Below are 21,556 nucleotides of genomic sequence, written 5' to 3' on the forward strand. Positions count from 1 at the left end.
AAAAGGATTAGTGCGACAAGTCCCAGTGTGCAGGTCGCAGATGCTAGCCCCGAGTAGGGGGTCTGGGACCCCACACCAGCGCGAGGGGTGAAGCCCAGTTCAGCTTCGGAAACGAGGAGAAACTCCACTGGTGACATTCTGACAGGACAGGTAAAAAGGCAAAACGCAGATGGAAAAACAAAAACCAAAAAACACACGTTTTGGGAAAAGGATTAAATGATATTATCTTTGGAAAGGAAAGGAGAGTTTATGGGCTTTTGGGGTCTTCAGGCATGCGATACCATTTTCAAGATGGAAAGATTACAAAACTGACTACTGTGATTTCAAAAATCACAGGAAGCAACTCACCAGAAGAAAAATACATTAAAATAGAGGGACTGTTTCCAATACTGGCCTACAGAGAGTGAAAGGGGGAAAAACACAACATTAAAAAACGGTCAAAATGTACAAGGATTCAAAATAATTAGAGGGAGAGAAGAAAATGATGTTCGGATTAGCTGTGTTGAAATGTTACTGAGGAATTAAAAAAGAAGAACCAGAAAAAGTGCATATTTAAGACAAACTCAATGAAATTGTAATATAGGCTGTCGTGCTGCCATACAGAATAAGAGCAATATATAGTTGTATAGAGATCTAATCACTCAATATTGTTCCTTAACTGTAATTACAATCATAGTAACTAGTTAGTAAGATGCTTTTCTCTAAAATGTTTTGGTGCCGGTGACTTCCTGCCTGCCTTCTACTCTCAGCAGCCGCCTTGTCTCTCCTGAAGAACAGCATCCCCACCGCATGATGCTGCCACCACCACACTTCACAGTGGGGATGGTGCGTTCTCAACTAGTTTTCCATCACACATTGTATACTGTATTTAGTCCAAGAAGTTCAGTTCTGCTCTCATCTAACCAGAGTAACTTTGTCCGTCCATTTGCAGTCTCTCTCCACCACGGCTTGTGGCAAACTGCAAACGAGCCTTCCTCAGGCTTTGTTTCAAAATGGCTTTACTTCAGACGTTTGTTCACAACTCTTTCTAATGAATGCCTGAGGCCTTCACAGAGCAGCTGTTTGTACACAGGTGGACTCTCTTCACCAATGGGGTGACTTCTGGAAACATTGGGACTGAAATCAGGGATCAGAGGAAAAGGGGGCAGAATACTTCTTCCACTTGGCATTGCACTGGTTTATCACATAAATCCAATTAAAATAAATTTGCATCCACGGTTGTAATGTAAAAAATGTGGAAAACATCAAGGGGTTTGAATTCTTGTCCTCGGATTCGGATTGTTTCATGATGAATGAGGGAATTTAAAATCCCCTGAATGAAAAAAAATAAATATCTTGAAAAGATAGAAATCTGTGGTCTCCCAGGTTGTTTCTATTAATGAGCGGCCAACCAGTGACTTCGATAGGCCAGTGGCTCAACCCTCCAAAACAAATAAATTGAGGTCCATTTAACCAAACACACGATTCTAGACCAGATGAAGAGAGTGTGAGCTCCGGGGTTGTATTTGCTCCAGTGATACAAAAAGAAAGCTGAGCGCGGTTACATACCTCTTTCTGAGGGGTGTGTTTGGGCAGGAGTATTTGTGTTGGAGGCATCGTAAATGTTAAAACTTTAGTAACGCAGAGCTGTCATGTTCTATGAAAGACGGCGGGGGAATTGCAGCAATGCGCTTTATGGTATACGGTACCTGTGTCGGCACGAACGGGCCGGACTGAGATGCCGCGGGGAAAACCTCCGGCTGTCCTTCCAGCCACGAAATCCTCAAGGGGTTCCCACTCAGGCCGCTCTCATTCTTCACAGCCAGCTCCTAAACAGACAGAGCAATCGGTGTGGAGACCATTTATTTCTTTAAGGACAAACAAACGTTCCTCTGGTCCTGAATCCCGTTGAGTTTGGTATTTGTGCAGTCAGTTAAAAAAAAAAAAAAAAAAAAAAAAAAAGGATGAAAAACTTGAGACGGGTATAGAGAGACCGCACAACCTGTGCCCAAAGCCCCGCAGACTGGCAGACATGTCTTCTGGATGGAAAACCACATGTCGTGAAAAGGAAACCGCAATAAAAAAAAAAAAGTCGAGCATCATGACAAAGAGCCCGAGGAGCCAGACAGTGGAGAACAATGAGGCAGCTCGAGTCCTTCCGTCCAGTGGTTCTCATCAAAAACAGGACACGACGCCTGAACCGGAGACTGTCCGGAGGCTTGACGTCTCTGACAGGTGTCACTTTCTGTAGTGATCAAACTAAGCAGGTGATAAAAAAGAAACTGAGGTGACGGAGTAGCAAACAAATGTGGTTTTACGGAAATGCATCATTTTGAGAAAAATGTCAATATTGGACAGACATGATGGGGACAGTGGCTGGGGACGTTTAGGGACTTACAGCTGCTCTCACAGTTGCGAATTCAACCACAGCGCTTCCTTTCTTCTTACTCGATACGATCACATTCAAAATATCTCCGTACTGGAAGAGAGAGACAGAGAGAAACAGAGAAAAAGAGAGAGAGAGGAGAATGACAAAAAAAAAAGAAGAAGAAAAAGTCAAGTGGAAGAAGAGGGGAGATGCAGAACATTTGAATTAGGATTTCCTTACACAGCATAACCAATAACCATGAAAACAAAAAACATATGCAGACTGAAACGTTTAAAACAATGGTGAAAGAGGCAGACTGCTGCAGCTCCAGTCAGGACTCAGTCTGCGTTTGGTTACCCGACCTGATGATGGGATTCGTGTGTTTGAGTCTCGACCGGCTAAATTTCAAAGAATATCTGAGCAGGGCTGCATGGTGGAGGAGCTGTCAGCACTCAGGCCCGGGTCTGGCTTCGGCGCTTCAGGAGGGAGTTTGCATGTTCTCCCTGTGCACGCACTGACAGCTGGTGACTCTGAATTTCCTGGCGGTGGGAAAGCGACAGCGTTTGACCGTTTGTCCTGTGATGGACGGTTGGCCCGTCCGTCCAGAGCTGATCAGGACTTTGCCAACAGCCTGCTGGAATGGCCTCCAACCCTCAGTTGGATGGCGCGGTGGAGAAAAATGGATGACGGCAGTTTAAGTAATGCAAAAATGAAGTGAGGCTACATTTAATAACCGCCACTATTAGCATGAAGAGCAAAACGACAGGTCTGTCATAACTGCCGCTCTGCAGAAAATCCAAAGTGACCGGAAAGGTCATACCTTTTAGAGAAACCATGGTGAGAAGAGAAAGACTATAAATACACATTAGCAGGGGAGTGAAAACCTGATCCCTATTGTTGGCAGCAATAAGAGGTGCAGGGGGATTTTTTTTTTTTTTTTTAATTCCCTCAAGTGTTTCGATCACGACGGGAGTTTCCTGTCTTTAACCTCGTTCCTGCTGAGGCTGGGTCGGAAGGACACGGCCTTTGAGAATCTCATTCTGGAAAAATGCAGCTCGCTGGGAATAGGAAAGTCCAAGAATTCTAATGCTTACTAAGGACACGACGGAGCAAGCCAACAGTGACAAAGGAGAGTCTCAAAAGGCTTCTGTTTCATCATGTAAAAATATCTTAGCATATTTTTTTTTTTGCCCTCAAACAAGATGTATTATTTTGAGCGGCCAAAGTACACAGCTCCACACACGTACGCATGCCCGTACACACACACAGCCACGGTCCTTTTCCCACACAGCTATTTCTACTTGGCCAAACCATTATCTGTCACTCAGATGAGCTTGCCATCTCAAACAGCCTGTTTTTTCCTGAAATGCACTCCTTTTTTTTTCTGCTCAACAATTTCAAAAACAACAACGCCACTTTCCAGTTCTTCCTCCCACACCGCCTTGGACCGTGGTGATTCCATGCGTGCATGGGAGAAGCACGGACGCCTCTTTTTCCGACCGACGCTCGCCCTGTTCTCATTTCACCCCAACCTCTGCCCCCGTCTGAAAGCGCCTCGGCGGCACAAGGTGGGACCGGGTTGCATGAGAAGAGCACATTTCCTAATGCCTCCCTTGGCACTGCTTCATCACCTGGTGAGAGGGGCACAAACGATGGCGTGCACGGCTTTAAAAGGGCACTACAACATTGCCCTCAGCACTTTCACTGCAACAAAACTTAATGGGCCTTGTTTAAGGGGAGGAATAAAACAATCTACTGCACTGATGTCATGCTGGTCTCTGCAGGCCGGTTTGTTACCATGGAGCGCTGCCTGCCGTCTGCTGGGACAAAGACACCATCTCTCTTTACAGATGTGATTTTTATCTTGTTATGATAATATATATGTGGCGGCATATATAGCTAATATCCTGGGACATTAATGTAGGAACCTTTTTTTTTTTTTTTAATAATGTAATTGAATAAATAGATCGTACATGAAAAGTATTTCATCACACCAGTTCGAAATCCTAAGAATCTTTTTCCTCAACTAACAACAGTGCACACATAGGTGAAATAAACAGAAATATTAACCCTTGAATTACAGGAATTTGAAGTTTTTTCAGTAAGTTTAAAGATCATTATGGCTGTATTTATGTGTTCCTTTGCCCACCTTTTGAAGAAGTTTAAAAATAGTGTCTTGAGAGTAGCCTCCATTCGTCTCGTCCTCTTTCTTAGACTTCCACTTCAACTGAAGACAAAAGACATGGAGAGAAAGAAAAAGGCAATATTAGGCATGAGAGAAGTGCATGATAATCTGTAATCATTACAGCACTATTGATTAAATTCAGCTGACGAGGAGGCAGAGCAGAGCATGCCAGGCTGGATCGGCTCTGATGAGCAACAGATTGGTGAGAGACCGTCGGGGCAGGCTGGAGCTGCACGAGGAAGACGTTCGTTAAGCTTTTGGAACTTCACCGTGGCGCCACCTGCAAGACCTGCAGTCAATTTCCATCCGTGCCCGGGGTGCCGGACAAGCGGGCGAGGCTCCGCACATGGACCTCCTGACCGTAGAATACACAGTGACTCACCCACCCAGACTGAAGAGCGTTCGTTAGAGTAATTATGAAGTTATTCCAGGCTGGTCGATGCCTTGTGGTGCTCCGTCATGGGCCAAAAATCTGAGGTAGCCTTTGTCTCCTGTTGTGTCTTTGAACTGCAGCTTAGCTTATTAGTTTGTGCAACAATGTTTATGTGTGTCTTTCGTACAGGCCTGATCCTCACCCTGACCCGGCGTTACCGAAATTACGGCACATCTATTTTCTGCACAACAGCAACTTTGACAAAACATCATTTATTACCTTTTTTTTTTTTATTCCAACTTGCCGTGCCGTGTGTTCCAGTGTTCTCATATTGTGTAACTTCTCATATCCATGTACAAAGAACAGAAGGCGTGCCAACATCACCACACACACTTTAAAGTAGTAGTACAAATGGCAAGCACAAAGCGTTGACCCAGATCCAGCATTCTGTTCACTGTCAAAGAAAACAGCATTTCTGAGAAAGTCCTAATAGCATCTCTTACCAACAATTACGCTGGATAATGTGGCGTCTGCTTCCAAGAACAGGCTCCTCCACCTACTGATAACCTCCCCGCTCATTCATCCTGGGATACGGTGTTAAAACCATTTGCATGATGTGATGTCTGTGGTTTCGGCCCACAGTACTGACACATTGCTGTTTGATCATTGTCTGAATAAGTAAAGGCCGGAAAGGCATTATTGAAACCAAATGGCTTCTTTGTGCATTCAGTGTTTAGAGGCGCGGCGAAAATGAAGGAGCTGTCATAATCAGAAGAGCACTTACGACTCCGCTTGAAAAAACAAACCTTAGAACTATTAGAGAGAAAACACTGAGCCTGATTAAGATGCTTACTGAACCATATAAAGGTAATACTAACAGGAAATTGATCTTTAAGTTTTATTTGTTAACATTTATGGAGAGGATTTCGAAATGCCAGAAATCTCAAAGGAACAGTACTGATTCATGTTTAGTGAGTGATGTGTCTGACAACCATTATTACAGTTTTTCGGGAATGTCTTAATCAATTAGAATTGAATACAGCATCAGTTCAAAAGGACAGATCTTCATTGTAAGCACTACTAGTCCGTCGTAAAAAAACCCAATATTTACAAAAAAGACAGAGGAAATAATCTCCAGTAATCCATGTACAGACAGCAAGACTTAAAGACGTTTGTCCTGGAACAATTCATTTCTTTTATGCGATTGCTTAGCAAAATGATAAACTGAAACAACATTGTATGAATTCAAGTGGACAATACAAAAATGGATATTTTCATCATCACTGTGCATGTCAGACATCACTATTCACCCTAGGTTTCTTCTAAGTTCTCCGATTGTTAAAATAACATCTTTCAAAAATCTTTCAAGGCCTGAATCGCATCAGTAAAAGACATTAAACTGCAGGCGAGGCTATTAATTCCTCAGCCGCACTGTAGGGGGCAGTATTGAGTTTACAGCTGCAATTAAAATGCACGAAAATGCTGCCATCTAAACTCTTCTGGATTCTAAGTGTCTAAAATGTAACAAAATAATCGTTCTCACACGCATGATTGAGACTTTTTTGACTCCGCCAGTCTGCGGTTTGCTTTTCTAACTGAGCAAATTAGCATCAGGGAATAACTCTGTACAAGATGGCAATCAAATTTTAAAAGCAGATTTAAAGTCCAAACGCATTAGCCATCATCCCCGGTGTCTCTTAATAGGAAAAAAACATAACATTTGAGAAGCTTACCTTCAATTTGGGGGTTACACTGCTTTTGGAACATGTCCTCACTCCTGAGACTGACAAAAACAGAAGGAAAAAATCGTTGGGAGGAGAGGAGACAGAGGTGGACAGACAAAGACGCAACTGTTTTGTTGAAATATGCTTCTCGAGACGGCAGTCAGGGGACTATGCGGAGATGGACAGCAAATGTTAAAATGGCTGTCACATGTTGAATATATGGCGCTCGCTTGCAGACAGCGGGCTGATCCGGGGGAGGATTGCGTGCGTGCAAATGGAAGATGTGCTGACTATGCATGAGTAATTGTCCGGCCACAAAAAGGAGTGTATGCTCAGGCCAAGACTCGGTGCTTCTCTTAAAAATACACACTTCCATCCTGCTCAATGCAAAAATAGTATCAAGGGGGGGGTAAAGGCTTGTTAGACAACTCGGTGTGTGTGTGAGTGTGTGTGCTTGGCATTCCTCTGCTATATTGCCAAGATATTTTTTACTGCCAAGGAGTTAAAATAGACCTCTTCAAATATAAGTTCAGTTTCTGTTAATATCTATTATGTGAATAATACTTGGTGAACCACAGGGTGCCTGGTGGCTGCTGCGGTCGGCTTGGCAGCGTGATGGCGGGGGAATCATGGGGATTCACTCAGCCGAGGTTTAAAAAAAAAAAAAAAAAAGTGAATTTATTGAGTTGTGCAGTCATGGACGGACACAGATTGGTCTGGCCGAGCGCTTGGACGCAGACGTACTTCTCTGACTGTAGGTTCCCGTTTGTTGCTGCTCTTCTCGTTCCCTCTGGATCTGCTCTCTGATGAGCCTCTGCTCCTCTTCAAGCTGTCTGGATCCTTCCTCCCTCAGGCGTGCGATCTTGCAGAGGCGGGCAGTGAGGGTGAAATGCACTGATTAGCAAGCGGGTTTTGAGTAACACCAAAAAAAATGCATCTGATGCCCTTAATAACAGAAGAGAATGGAGCAGCGCCACCTATCGGTCATCATCGCTCCGACTTTACATGCATTAGGCATACGGAGCAGAGACAGAGACTCAGCTCAGAGGTATGTGCGGCGCTTTTATTTATCACTGGCGCGCCGATCAAAGTTCGTCAGGTCATACAACATCACCTAATGGGGCTTACTGATAATTAGGACATGTCTGCAAAAGCAGGTTGTCCCGGACAGAGCCTTTGTTCTTGGCCCAAGTCTATAGATGGTTTCAATTCAATCAGGAGGGAGAATTTGACGAAAAACAGAAGAGAAGCACCTGGGTGCTCTGGAATACCGCGTTCCCAACACACAGCTGCCGTACAGAGGAATTAATAACCTGAATCTTCTGTGCTTTCCACTGGCGAGGTGCGGAAGTGTATCATTTGTCATGTGGGTTCTATAAAATCGTCCTACCTCTTCTTCGAGTGTTCTGGTGATTTGCACCTCCTCCTGGCTCTGTGCTTCTGCCTGTCGCTCTCTGGCCTCCAAGTCTGTGACGGTAACACACACGTAGACACACACATCGCCAATATACTTACACCAAGCCTCTTTTCAACAAAGGATTACAATGTAGTGGTATTTTTAACAGCCTCTTATTTCATTTCAAAGTGACAGTTCATGGAGATTTTCGAGCACATTTTAAATATTTTGGGAGTTTTTTTCTACTTTTTTGAAAAAAAGAATTAAAATCATTTCCGTCTCAAAATTCTACACATATTAACCACGAAAAAGCACTTAAAAGCAGATGAGATCCAACCTGCAGATGACCAGAAAGCAACTGAACATCCATCAGATCATGAGAAACAAAACTTTGCGGTTTGATAAAACAAAGACGGACTCTCTGACCTCCGTGCCAAGCATCATGTCTGGAGGAAATCAGGAAGCACTCATCACCTGTTCCACAACATACTTATATTAAAGCATGACGGCGACAGCATCGTGAGAACAGGGATGAATATTGGCAGCACAAACTGAGAGGCGAGTCGAGGTCGAGGGGGAAAAAAAAAAAAAAAAAGACGACTGCAACAATGTACCGAGACGTTATTGATGACGACCTGTTCTAGAACGCTCTGGACCTCACAGAAGGATGAGTGTTCTTCTTCCAGCAGGACAACAGCACCCAACACACGGCCAATAAACTGTGAATGTGTCTGAGTGGCCCAGCCCGGGTCAGGACTTCAACATCGCTGAACAGATCTGAAAACGTCTGTGCACTCACGCTCCCAGTCCAAACTGATGGAGCTGAAGAGCTTCTGCACAGAGAAAGAACCTAAAAACAAGTAACTTTATACTCAATAGCAGCTCAAGGCTGTAATTACAGACAGTGCTTTAAAAAAAAAAAAAAAGAAGTAATTGTGGGGTACTGAGTGTAGACTTTTAAGTGAGGGAAATTAATCTAATTCATTTTGAAATCAGGCTGCATCGTGACAAAATGTGGAAAAAGTGAAGTGCTGAATACTTTCCAGATGCTGAGTCTCTTTGTCCTGGTTTGGATGTGCGATTATAAGACATCAGTTTTTAGTAATGCAGGTGCAAAGATTGCAGGAAAGGAATCATGGTCGCTGCCGGCTTAGAAATAATAATGAAAAATAAATACAGGCTCACCAAGCTTGATTTTCTTCCTTTTGTCGTCAAGCTTCCTGTTTCTTTCCTCTGCTTGTTTCTTGGCAGCGCGGACTTTGTCATAGGCAGCCTAAAAACAGAATCTCATCACATCAGACTGCAGGGAAAAGTGCGCTTTCGCTCATTTTCAAAGTGCGACCAAGTTGCAGGGAAAATGTGAGGGTTCAGGGGAATCCCTTTTCCCAACATGCTTCCTTTTCCCTTAAACTTTTGAGAATAAATCATTACAATACAAAACAAGTGCAAAATAAGATAAATTTCTTGTGTCATTGAGACTAATTTAAGAGTTTGTTTTAAAATAAAGGGCGCAGAGCAAAATGGTTCGTTCTCCTCCCACAGTTTGAAAAGCTCTCGTATATTTATGACATGTTGAAAAGAATCAGTGTTCTTACCTTAGCAGCAGCATCTGTGAGCACCTCGAGAGCCTGAGACAACTGGTGGAAAAGCTCCGCTAGGAGAAAGAAATGAAATGAGGATGAAGATTCAGTAACTGAGCACACAGACATCAAGGTTTATGGAACTATCGTTTGCATGGGAGTTAAGATCTTCAACCATAAATTTGTACTAAAAAAATAAACGAATAAATAAACAGAAACAGCTTGCTCTGAAGTATAAAAAAAAAGTGATGTTGACATGAGGAGATAGAGAAGAACATCTACTGGCTAATTGGGCCAACGGGGCATTACGTGCATGAACTCTTCAAGCGACCGCTGGGACTCGGGGGCTTCAGACATTTCATGCTTTAACTTTTGCCACGGGTCTCACGAAACCTGTTTCCTCCAATGACACAGCCTCCCCCGACATCCATCTTCCATTTAAAAGCCACGGCCACAATCATCACTACCCCGGTTGTCATCCAACACACACGGACAAATGCACACTGGGAGACCACAATCCCCTCCAGCTCCAGCTCCTCCTCCTCCGAACGGCACACTGCTGCACTATACTCGCCAGGCTTAATCATTCACTTATGGGAGGCCTAGCAGAGCGATTGTGTTACTCCCTGTGGGGACTGGCAGTGCACACTCGCAGAAGGCTCTGGAGATCGCGCTGCCAGCAGAGGTGCTCAGGTTACCTACACGCAAATAATAGGCTGGAATGAAATCCAACATGGGGGGAGACCTGCCATGCCCACTAGGCAGCTCCGGGTGTCACAACACAGAAAATGAGGGACAGTAGGGGGGGGGGGGGGGGGTGTCCTCAGTCAGTGAAGAAATGTGACCCCGGAGTCACCTCTTACATGCATACAAACCTTCCCCTACGGGGTGAGCGAGTCCCAATACTTGCTGGGCTCTCGTGCGATAGAGACCGAGTCTGTCTGTGCGCGGGTTCAAGTGTTGAGGCCCTCCAAACCACTTCTTTTCCATTTCTGGGAAACCGACCCCCTGCTTTTGTATTATCCCTCTCAACCTCCCAGCCCTACCAATTTCCCAGTTTTTTTCTTCTTCTTCTTCTTCTTTTTTTCTTCCTTCCTGACATAATCAAGAATTGTCTGAACCATCCAGCAACCACATAAACCTCACTTGAAAAACATACCTCGTGGCCAGTCTTTTGTCCAAGGTGCTTTTTTCTCCTTATTGACAAAAAGCTACATTGAGATTTCCTGGTCCTAATTGTTGACATGCTGGTTGGCAGCAGACTGCGGAGGGACTCGTGAACTTATGGAGGATGGAGTGTGGAAACGCTGGTGGTGTTAGTGGTGCGTGGGGATGTTTGGCTGCTCTTGTCTGGTTATGAAAACTCTTGTGAGAGTGGACTGTGGCTTGGCTGTCTGGGACATTTTACCCCATGCAGAGCGTCTCTGAAGTATTCGGTTTTGAAGCCGAAGCCTGATCATCATAGTTCTGCGGTTCTCAAGCAGTTTACATTGCATAACACCTGAGAAAATATTAAGGTCTCCAAGTACCACAACTATGAGCAACCTGAACATCCAGTAGCGGGAAATTCACCCAATTAGCTGCAGACAGTTCACAAAGGAGACAGCTTTACTCCTAATATGAGGAATTCTGAGCCTTTTTGCCAACCTCAGCCACACCGCACAAAGCAGTAGCAGTAAAGCAAACATTTAAATTCACATTCTCAAGCTGCAGCATGTCTTCATCTCTCAAGTATGTGGGTACCATCAGAGGAAGTTGGCAAACTGGTGTGCTTGTACCACAGCTTGAGAATCAATGTCATAGTTGACTGAAAGAATTCTCCAGAAACCAAAGTCTCGAGGTTTCTGGCTCCGACTGCAGACAACATGCAGACAAAAACATGATTGATCACAATAACTGGCTGGCTTACCTGCTCTCGGGTTGTCTGGGTTCTTGTCTGGATGGCATGTCAAAGCTTTCTGCCGATAAGCTTTCTTGATCTGGAGCAAAAAGCAGAAAAACATCTTTTTTTTTCCCACAAAGAATTGGAAAATGGTGATGAGGAAAAAGAGACAACTAATCAAGCACTTGAGGACAGCATTTGGCATATATGTAAAAGCATAATTCTTGCTTTCAATATCAATTACCTTTATCCCGCCATCTCTGGACTGAAGAACTTAGCCTGAATACAAACTGATGTTGCTGAACATACGATAAAAAGTGGAACATTGGAGGTGGCATGTGGGCTGCGTCTGAATCACAGTTTGGGATTGTTTTGTTTGGATCAAATCAGCACCTGAGCCGACGCTCTGCTTCGTGTCAATCTGACGGGTTTGTAATAGTGTCCAACCACTGTGGCACACAGGCCACGGGGAATTGTTCAAACAAGGATCCAAAACTATTTCAGGCAGGATGCCAGCCAGCGAGAGGAGTGCGGCCTACGCTACAGCTCAGGGTTTTTCCAAGGGTGTCAAACAAAGTGCCTAGGGGCCAAAACTGGAATACCAGGTTGTCTACTGAAGATTTTGTAAAGAAGACTTCATTGATTGTCAACTTTTTTTTTTTTTTTTTGGATTTGTACATCTTTGTACTAACACCAAGGAAAAACTTGGAGTTGTCAAGATTTATACATGTTTATTTATACAAGCACATAAAAAATAAATTGATACTCTATCCTCATTCTGGACGGGTCCCATTGAGATCAACCTCAGCTGCATGGCCCACCAAACCAAAATGAGTGAACTGCAATGGTTACATCTTTTACTGAATGTTGGAATAGATTAAACAAAATATTCCAGACACATACAAGCCTGACAAACAGAGGAGGACAAACTAAACAATGCTCTGGAGTGCCATAATGTCAAATCATTCTTTTAGTTATAGCTGATTTCTTCACCGTGGGTCACTGCGTGGAATGTCAACCGTTCGTTGGTCCTTCTCGGGACAAGTTAATGACAAGGTGGTTTTCATTAGGCGTCTGCTTCTTTGGCAAAAGAGAGGAAGCACGAAAACTTTCCATGGAGACCAGAGGGGGCTGTAGAGTGCAGCGCTCAGGCCTTTTGCACACAACCTCAAAAACACATGCTTGCACAGTATACACATTGCATGCTAAGAATTTGGCACATACATCCTCTCATACATCCGAGCCAAAACACAGCCAGTGACATGCGCTTTCTCACCCATCTCAATCAGCAATGCCAGCGTTCTGCATGTTTTCATCCACTGCAACCCCCCCCCCCAGCCCCCCCTCGGTGCAAATCAGCCTCTTGCCCGTGTGTTATACGGGCCACAAAAAAGCTGGGAGCTCCTATTCCCCGTGTCTGGGAAACGTTTGCATTGGACGCGCTTGTCTCCTGGCATGTGCAGTGTTTCCCCCGTAAGTTGTTTTGCACAATTTTATCTTTAGAATGCACGCCAAAGCATACAGGGCCGACTTTTTAAAAGCTCAACCCTGAGTGAACGGAGCAGAATAGTGTAATCCATCAGCGTCCTGCCATTTTTACCAGCTACTCCAATGAGTCTCCATGACGGTCAACTTGGACACATTAGGCCCGGCGCCCACTGTCCAAGGTACGAGAGCTCAGTCTCCACATGACTGTATGAATCCAACAGGCCTCCTGTGCACCTCCCGGAGATTACTGTGGATCAGGCAGCTCCTAAATGTCACAAGTCCTTTCTTCTGTCTGGACTGGATTTTTATTTCATTAGGGTTAAAGGAGTAAATGAGAACTTGGTTCACTGAGAGGGCTTCGAGAGACTAGACATCATTACGGGATATTTAGTCTTGCAGCTTGGCACACGGAGCCTTCCTAGAGATTGAGACTGACACGCAGGGCTGTGGACCGGCGCCAAACACATATGCTCACTATTGGGCCAAAAAAACCTACATCCCCTTTTCAGCCTCTCTCTGTTTAGTTTGTCCTTCTCTTTTATTTTCCCTGTGATTCCCCATCATAACTTCTTTCAAAATCGCTCTAAATTGTTGCTAATTTAAAAGGAAGTGAAGACTCAAGGTTAGGATCAGGTTTATTATCATCTACATACAGTTTGAAACAGGTCCAAGTGGGGAAACTCTCACACACTCATGTTAGAAATAAAGAAAGTGTTCAAGTTTAAGTGTGACAAAGATTTTCCTGTGAAAGTAAATATGACTTTTATATGACGAAGCCTTTATTTATCTTGACTGCTGTATTGTGTATCTCCATTGTGATGGTTTAAAGAGCTAAAAAGCTGAAAACTGTCACAATTTGGTTCAATTTTGCTAAGTTTAGACTTTCAGCTTTAATTAGTGGGTATTTTCTTTGAAATCAGATAGCGTGTTGGAGTTACAGCGGTCCACACTCTGGAGCTCACATTTATGATCACGTCAATGCAGTCAACAGTGTGCGATGTTGAGCGAATGCAGGGGTCGGGCTGAGCTTGCAGGGGGCGAGAAGCTTTAACTTTTGTAAGAAATGAGGCACAGATATAAAAGCATACATATTGAGAGGTGATTTCCCCAGAATTCAAATGCAAATACAACACTAGAAATAAATTTCAGACCTCTTGTGTTCTGAGGAAATAATACACACTCGGTCATGGTATGCCTGATCAGCACATTGTCCAATTTTTGAGAGGCATTTGTTTTTAAAAAGGTGATCGACACATGCAAGATATCTGTACACTGTAGAAGAGTCATTTATGGACCCGACTGTAACTCTCACAGGTCAGTGTTGTCCCTCAAGGTTCTGCATCATTGCAACAATCAGGCAAAATACAGCAACAGCTTTATAGACGTTAGGATATGAAGTCTCTTGGTAAAACTTGAGTATACCTTTAGAAAAAGTCTATGTTTTTGCAAAATCTTTCACAATTACTACCAAAAACTATTCCAATGTGAACATAAAGTCTCTGTATAACAAAATGAAGAATTCTTTACCAGTGGAACTGAAACTGGATCCTGATTGAGATCATTTAAACTCACATTAAAACTGATTTGCAACAGGTATCTGTCATGGAGTCTTTAAAAAACCTGGTGGTGCAAATCATGTTTTGCCGTTTGTCTCCAGTGTTGTGTATTGCTTTTTGAAGACAAATCCCAGTCAGGGACAATCATTGCAGATTGGCATACACTATATTATGTTATACAGCACTCTATATAGAAAGATACTTAAACAGAAGAAGTACAATCCCTGAAGATGAACCAGTATTGGATGGAGGGTCACTGTTGCCTTATCAATGTTTTGAAAGGGACATTTGTTCTCTGTCCTCAGCTGTATATACTTGGAGACTTAAAAATGTTGTCTGCTTTTGCTCAGCCTCTGAAATCCTGGACTGGCTTTTCTATTATGACTGGAAGACAAATAATCCTCAGGAACTGGAAGAAATCTGAATAACCGCCTTCTACGACATGATTGACTGAGTTGGGCAGAGTTGCCGCTCATGAAGGATTTCTTAATCAAACGTGTTTTTATCTCCTACACAGATTTTCTAAGCTCCACACTCTAATGTCACAAGGAAACCTGGAAGCTGTCATCCCTGCATTTCTTCCATCCTGTTTGGATTACTGCATCATTTATATTCCTGTTTGTCCGGATCGAACATAAGCAAACTCGTGAATACGAAATGCTTATGCCAGACTGTCCACTGTTAGTAAAAAGGAAGAACACTTCATCCCAGTTTTCGATTTCCTGCCTTGGATAGAATATCACACATTAGAATCAAGTTCAAGATTTTAGTTCTTCCTTGTGGGGCGAGGATGTGATCAGAGCCTCAGTACGTGACTAAACGTTTAATTCCATCACGTAAAACGTGGCCTGAGGTCCTGTGGAAGGTCTCCGTTAATGATGCCGGGACAAGATTAAAAACCAAGTCTGTAAGAACCTCATTGCTTGGAACGACAGCAGAAAATCAGGCTTCAGCTTCATCGTTTGTCCTCTTTAAGCTACTTTTTTATAAATGTATAAACAATATTCTGTCTTAAGCTGAAGTTTCATTTGCCATTTATTTTTTAATTGTATGGTTTTGAATCTACTTTTTTGATGTGAAGCACTTAAATAGTGCTATACCAATGAATTTATGATCACTATTGCTGGACAGAACATGGACTTATCAGTTGAAATGGGGCAGACACAAGGATAAAACACATATTTGTACTCATTGTAATTGTTGAGATATGGTGCATGTGTGTTCTTTCTTACTAGTGAAAAAACTGCAAAGCATCTATGCAATAAAATCTTGTGAACAACTCGATATGCTACAGCATTTTTTCCTAAGTTCTTCCAAACAGCATGTATGGTTTTCATAATCACAGCAGGTGAAATCCACAAAACTCGCTGATAATCCTTGAGGACATCCCACAATAATCCAGTCTGCTTCTTGTGTCCTCTATCACTTGCGAGCAACTGACAAGATTAACGTGTCTTCACATCAACAGATGTTTATGGTCATGAGGACAAAGGTTTTCCAGTTGGGCCGTCTGACAAGAACAACCTGTCGTCATCGAGATTGTTCTGGTGAGCAGCGATATTGGATTTCATCATGTCTCATTGGGTTAACTTTACGGCCCAGTTCGCACACGCTTCTCTCATCCTGCTTCTAATTCTCCCTTTCTTCTCATCTTTTCCTTTCCCCTTCACTCCCTCCAGCATCCTTCGCATTGTCTTATCTCCACTGTGCCTTCAGTGCTGCTCGGCTGAATAATGCATGATTGCTCTCATCAATGCCGTAACACGCAAAGCCATAATTGATGCTGGAAGAGCCTACAGCGTGTTGATCCTAGAAACCAGGAGCCAAAACAACCAAAGCTTTGAAGAGGGGAAGAGCTCTCAGACAGAGTGGCATCTTTTTACAGAACTAATCCATTCAATTACTGGAGCAATTGGCTTTGTGCAGTTTACCGTGACCCTTAAGGACTGGCTCTTGAATCAGTTATGAATTGGGGGAGGATATAAAAACTTTGTCCCTAAAATGAATTTATAAAGAACCAATGATTAATAATTTGATTCTTCTCATCTTTGTGTCTGAAAATTCAAATATACTAAACTGTTACATGCCATTCACTTCAATTGAAAACACAAAAGTAGGAAATCCAAACTATATCCAACATGTTTGTCAAAGAATCATTGTAAATCACAGGAAAACTACAGTCTTGCAGCAGCAGGCCAACAGTAGCCTAATGGTTAGTGCCTGGTGAAAAACAGACTGTGTGCTACCAGGATCCCTGCTTGCCCACAGTCTTTAACTACATGCCCACATCTTGTCTTCATTACAGCAGTCTTCGGTGCCAATTATAGTTGACAAACTGGTCCTGGTGTAGCCGCAGCGCAGCTCCGGTAGGGCCCCTAGCCTGCGCTGCTGATTAACTGCCTGATCTGCCATGGGCCCATCCTGCTTAATTACAACGCAGGGCCATTTACAGGACGTTATCAGCTGGAGGACGAAATTAACAGGAGAGGAGGTGGATGTGAACATAGAGAGAACAAGAGGTCGTAGCCAAAGGAGAGGGGGAAAAAAAGACGAGTGTGATGAGGAAAATTAGTGAAACACACTGATTGACCTTCTGTGTCTGTACATGTCTGGCAGACTAAGAAAAGCCAACAAGCTGGACAATAAAGCTTCTTAAATTCACTAGTAACAAAGGTTTCACCAAGATATAGTGATAAATTTGTAAAATTAATTCACTGAGATGCTTTAAAGTGCAGTGTTACTCAATCCAGCCAGGAAAAATAAGTTAGATTCTCATTTCCTTAAAACTACTGTAGCTCAGGAATAAGTCCTAAATCCCCAGCTCGTCCAGATTGGAGCAGCTTGGCCTCCTGTTGGTTTTAACAAACAAAATTACATAATTCTCTGGATTGTGTGATTTGAACTTATTAAGCTGATTTTACTTTACACTGTGAGTTCAGTATTTTCCATTTCATACTCTGTTCTTAAGTTATTTGCTCTGTTTATTCCTGTTTTTTTTCCTTTATTCTATGATTACGGTACACTAAGCTCGTCTGATTTTCATTATTGCTGGTTTCGTATTGCTGCTGTTCTTTTGGTAACTAAATAAACACTATCTTTCAAGGTACTGTGTAAGTATTATGAGAACACCTTAATAATATCCCTGAGCTATATTTCTCTAATCAGCCAAACGCTGAAGGAAAACGCACCTCATTGGTTTGAAATGAACTCTTACGATGTATTACATTCCCCCATCCTTTTAATCTCTGACAGAAAGTAAATCATCAAGGCATGTAGTTACTGCATACACTACAACACTTTGGGTAATAGGCGCATTAAAATTTAAAGAGCTGAATAAACCGCAAGAAATTCTGTGTGGTCTTGGCTGCAGACATTGTTTCACCAAGCAATCTGTGGTAGGTACAGCTCTTTAACTGGTGGCCAGCCCCTCTGTAAATGTCTCCCTTCGCATTACAAACAAGGCGAAGCTCCGGCATGCTTGTTTACCCGGCATTTATTTGCCACCCAAGCACAGGGGCAGGTAGGCAGCAGTGATAATAAAGAGAGATGCTAAATCGAGCCGGGAGAATATGAAGAATGCACATTTTTCTACATCCTGGCAGTGGTTTACAAGCAGTGGCAGAGCACACATAAACAAGCTTTGGGAAGAGCATCTTCCCCTTTCTCTGTGATAAACAACAGGCCCAATACTGGTGATGGAATAAGTAGCCCGTTTGATGACATCTGTCTTTACAAACTTGATTCATTTCAGGGTCTTTCACCACCCACACTTGATGCGCTTACACAGAAAACCACCTATCTCTCTCGACCATCAACAGACCTCACAGAACCAGCCTCGCTCCATTTTGAAGCCTTGATTCCGCCCAAGCCACAACCACTAACTTCCTCCAGGATAATCCTCTGGGCAGGACAAAAACTTTGAAATCCAATTAAGAAATTAACTTGTTCCCTCATTTTGGCAGCGACCGTGATTTCCCGTCGGGCCTGTGGATTGTGGACAGTGGAAAACTGCACGGAGAAATGGTTCCAGAGAACAGGCTGAATTCGAGATGAACTGCTCAGAGCTGGGAAAGACTGAATTCTTTTTGGAGATGATTGAAAGTCCATGTTCAGACTAACATCTGTAAACACAAAAGCTGTCTTTGGCATACAGAAGTCAATAAACCTGATGTAGCATTTAACAGAAATTGTTCAAACGTCACACATTGCAATAGTATTACTGCATTCTCTAACTATTCGTGATTTACTTCTGATATAATCATGACATTTACACCTTGTCAGATACTTTGGCTTCATCTTACATGAACAAATGTGCATTTATCTGACAACATGCCACAGACTCAGTTACAAGCTGTTAGTTTGTTGATGCAGTCTGTTAACCCGAAGTGATACAATGTCTCCACCCAGTGGCTATTTGTGTGTATGACAGCTGAGGAATTCAACAATTCGACACTTATTTGTCTTAATGTCAATGATACTACTCGTAGAACCTAAATATATCAAAGGAAATTGCTCGTATATATTTGGAAAACACATTTGCTGTGCGCAATGTGTCACTTTACGCACAAACAAAGCAGAACTAAATTAAGGCGACACATTTCAGCTTCAGTTTTTGTAATTAACGCCCATCATTGCAAGTCATTCACCATTTAACATGACGAATTCACAACCACAGTGCACTTATAGCTGTAAACAAACACAATTAACTTTCTTAGCTTTGTTTACTCCAAATGATGTGCAGCTAGCTTTAGCGGCTAACCACTCCACACACACCTCTTTCGTTGTAGCGGTGCTTTCGATGCCGAGCAGACCGTAAAGGTCCATCTGCAGGATTTCCTTCGCCTTTCCGGACATTTCGGTTGGAGAGACACTGGAGTGTAACCAGAGAAAAATAAATTAAACGACGTTTTCCGAAAGATTTTTCCTTATTAGCTTGCGTTTCCTGTAGAATACCGGAAGTGATATGCTTTGAACCCGGATGTACTTCCTGCCCTGGGAAATGTAGTTTTTATTGTAGACATACTGTCTATTGACCTAAAATAAATAAATCTACAAAAATCAAACATCTATGGTTTTACTTGTCTATTTTTCTTTATACAATGGGGAATATATTTTTTAATTTAGGCTTTTATTTAAACGTTATTTATTTTCTTTAAAGAAAAATGATCAAATATATAATAATAAAGTATTTCTGATTCTGTTTTTTGAGATTTGCAAATAATAACATAAACATACATAGAATTCATGGCAATGAAATACAAATTAATGGCTGCGATATGCTCAATTGTTGCAATGAAGTGCTTTTTTTGTGTGAATGAATTAATCTGTGGCCACAAAACATAGTAATAACTTGTGGTTGTGAAATACTTAAGAGGACACGCACAATGTTGAAGCAGCTGATTTTCACTCTAAAGATCAATTTGTTTTTCACCATGGGCGCTCATTCAAATGCAAAAAAAAGAGGATGTGATCCAGAAAATTGAAGGAAAATTGAGCCACTGTTGTCCTTGTGAGTGAGTCTATATCTGTTGTATAATACTAATACTGAGTGGAAGCAAGTATATTTAACGCAAAGTGTGATCTCACAGGAATAGACAGACCCAATACATACCGTAAATGATATAATTCTGACCTGCATTCGGCATTTTTAACACATTTTCGGACATCGAGCCACAGAATTAATGCACACTCCAAGTAATGACATTCACCAAACCTTGAAACAGTAGAAAGAACTGTACATTGACAATGATAATCATATTTGAAAAAGTCCCCTTATTTGAGATGTTTCTCTGTAGAATAAAATAAGAAGTCACAAACCACATGAGCCACTTCTATAGGGCAAGTTTTCTTCATTTATTCTTTTTTAATAAAAATTATCACACCTAATCAAATTTAAAATCATTTGATTTTAATCAACAAGCATCAAAATAGTTTATTTACCTTGAGATAAATGTCATACAAGTTTAATGCTTAGCATTTTCAACTAATTCAACAGACATATTTTTCAGATGTGCTTAAAATGAACATCTTCCTGCTACTACCTGTGAAAATAAGAACAATTTATATTTGGAAACGGTTTTGTGAGCTGCAGAGTTTGTGGATGGGGATGACTCACATGTACCACAGGCTCCATGTCATGACGGCTGTTCTGAACTTGTTTCAGTTGTTACGGTTCTGACACAGAGCCAGAAGAAGCCTGCCAGAGAAACTGTTTGCAACCATCGTCCTCTGTTGTATATACTTTGGGCATCCTGACTCCGCCTTTGTTGACATGTCAAGCCCACTTCAGTCCTCAAATAAGCTTGAGCCACTTTGTGTCAGTGCTCCACCAAAAATAGAAGAATGGATACTTTTGTTTTTTTACAGACATTTTAATGTTATTCCATTTCTGCTGCATTTTGTGGTAGTAATGCTTTTTGCACATCTTGATTATTGCAACTATCAACTACTTTCTGGCGATTTGGGAAGATATTTCATCTCTAATAACTTGGAGAAGAATATTTTGATACTTACATTTGGTCTCAGCAATTTTTTAGGATGATGGGTTATAGAATCTGTAGGAATCGTGATAAACTGGAATGAAAGACCGTTTTTTTTTCCCCACATATTTTCTGCAGCCTGAAGATAATGTTTCCTTTCTTTCCTTTTTACCAGCTAACTTGTTTCTGCAGCATTTCCTGTTGGCAAGTGTGTGTGTGTGTGTGTGTGTGTGTGTGTGTGTGTGTGTGTGTGTGTGTGTGTGTGTGTGTGTGTGTGTGTGTGTTTGGCGGGGGTGGGCTTCCTATTGGAGCAGCATCAGGATTGTGTCCGGACACGTCCAAGAAAAGCTCCATTGCTGAAACTCTGAATCCACATCAGGAGTGTCAAACATATCAGGAGTGTCAAACATAAGGTCTGTGGGCCAAAACCAGCCCGCAAAAGGTTCCAATTCAATCAAGGCAACCACTATGCAAATTGTAAAAATAAAAGAATAAAAGAACAATTTTTTTCTAAAATATTTCATAGGAGTAGTGAACAGAACACTG

General features: G+C 42.3%; 1 protein-coding gene across 1 annotated transcript in view; it reads right to left on the reverse strand.

Moving 5' to 3' along the window:
* Positions 1 to 19,478, reverse strand: part of dnajc17 (DnaJ (Hsp40) homolog, subfamily C, member 17) — a 34,119-nt gene extending 14,641 nt beyond the window's left edge. Inside the window, exons 1-10 of the mRNA XM_030117280.1 lie at positions 19,305 to 19,478; positions 11,515 to 11,584; positions 9,621 to 9,679; positions 9,211 to 9,298; positions 8,020 to 8,096; positions 7,374 to 7,491; positions 6,639 to 6,688; positions 4,497 to 4,574; positions 2,378 to 2,458; positions 1,689 to 1,808 (exon numbers count right to left, since the gene is read on the reverse strand). Coding sequence (XP_029973140.1) covers positions 1,689 to 1,808; positions 2,378 to 2,458; positions 4,497 to 4,574; positions 6,639 to 6,688; positions 7,374 to 7,491; positions 8,020 to 8,096; positions 9,211 to 9,298; positions 9,621 to 9,679; positions 11,515 to 11,584; positions 19,305 to 19,385 — 822 coding nt within the window. The 5' untranslated portion in view covers positions 19,386 to 19,478. The remainder of the gene's footprint in view (positions 1 to 1,688; positions 1,809 to 2,377; positions 2,459 to 4,496; positions 4,575 to 6,638; positions 6,689 to 7,373; positions 7,492 to 8,019; positions 8,097 to 9,210; positions 9,299 to 9,620; positions 9,680 to 11,514; positions 11,585 to 19,304) is intronic.
* Positions 19,479 to 21,556: the final 2,078 nt, after the last annotated feature.

This window comes from Salarias fasciatus, chromosome 19, assembly GCF_902148845.1.
Source record: "Salarias fasciatus chromosome 19, fSalaFa1.1, whole genome shotgun sequence".
In the NCBI taxonomy this organism is placed as follows: domain Eukaryota; kingdom Metazoa; phylum Chordata; class Actinopteri; order Blenniiformes; family Blenniidae; genus Salarias; species Salarias fasciatus.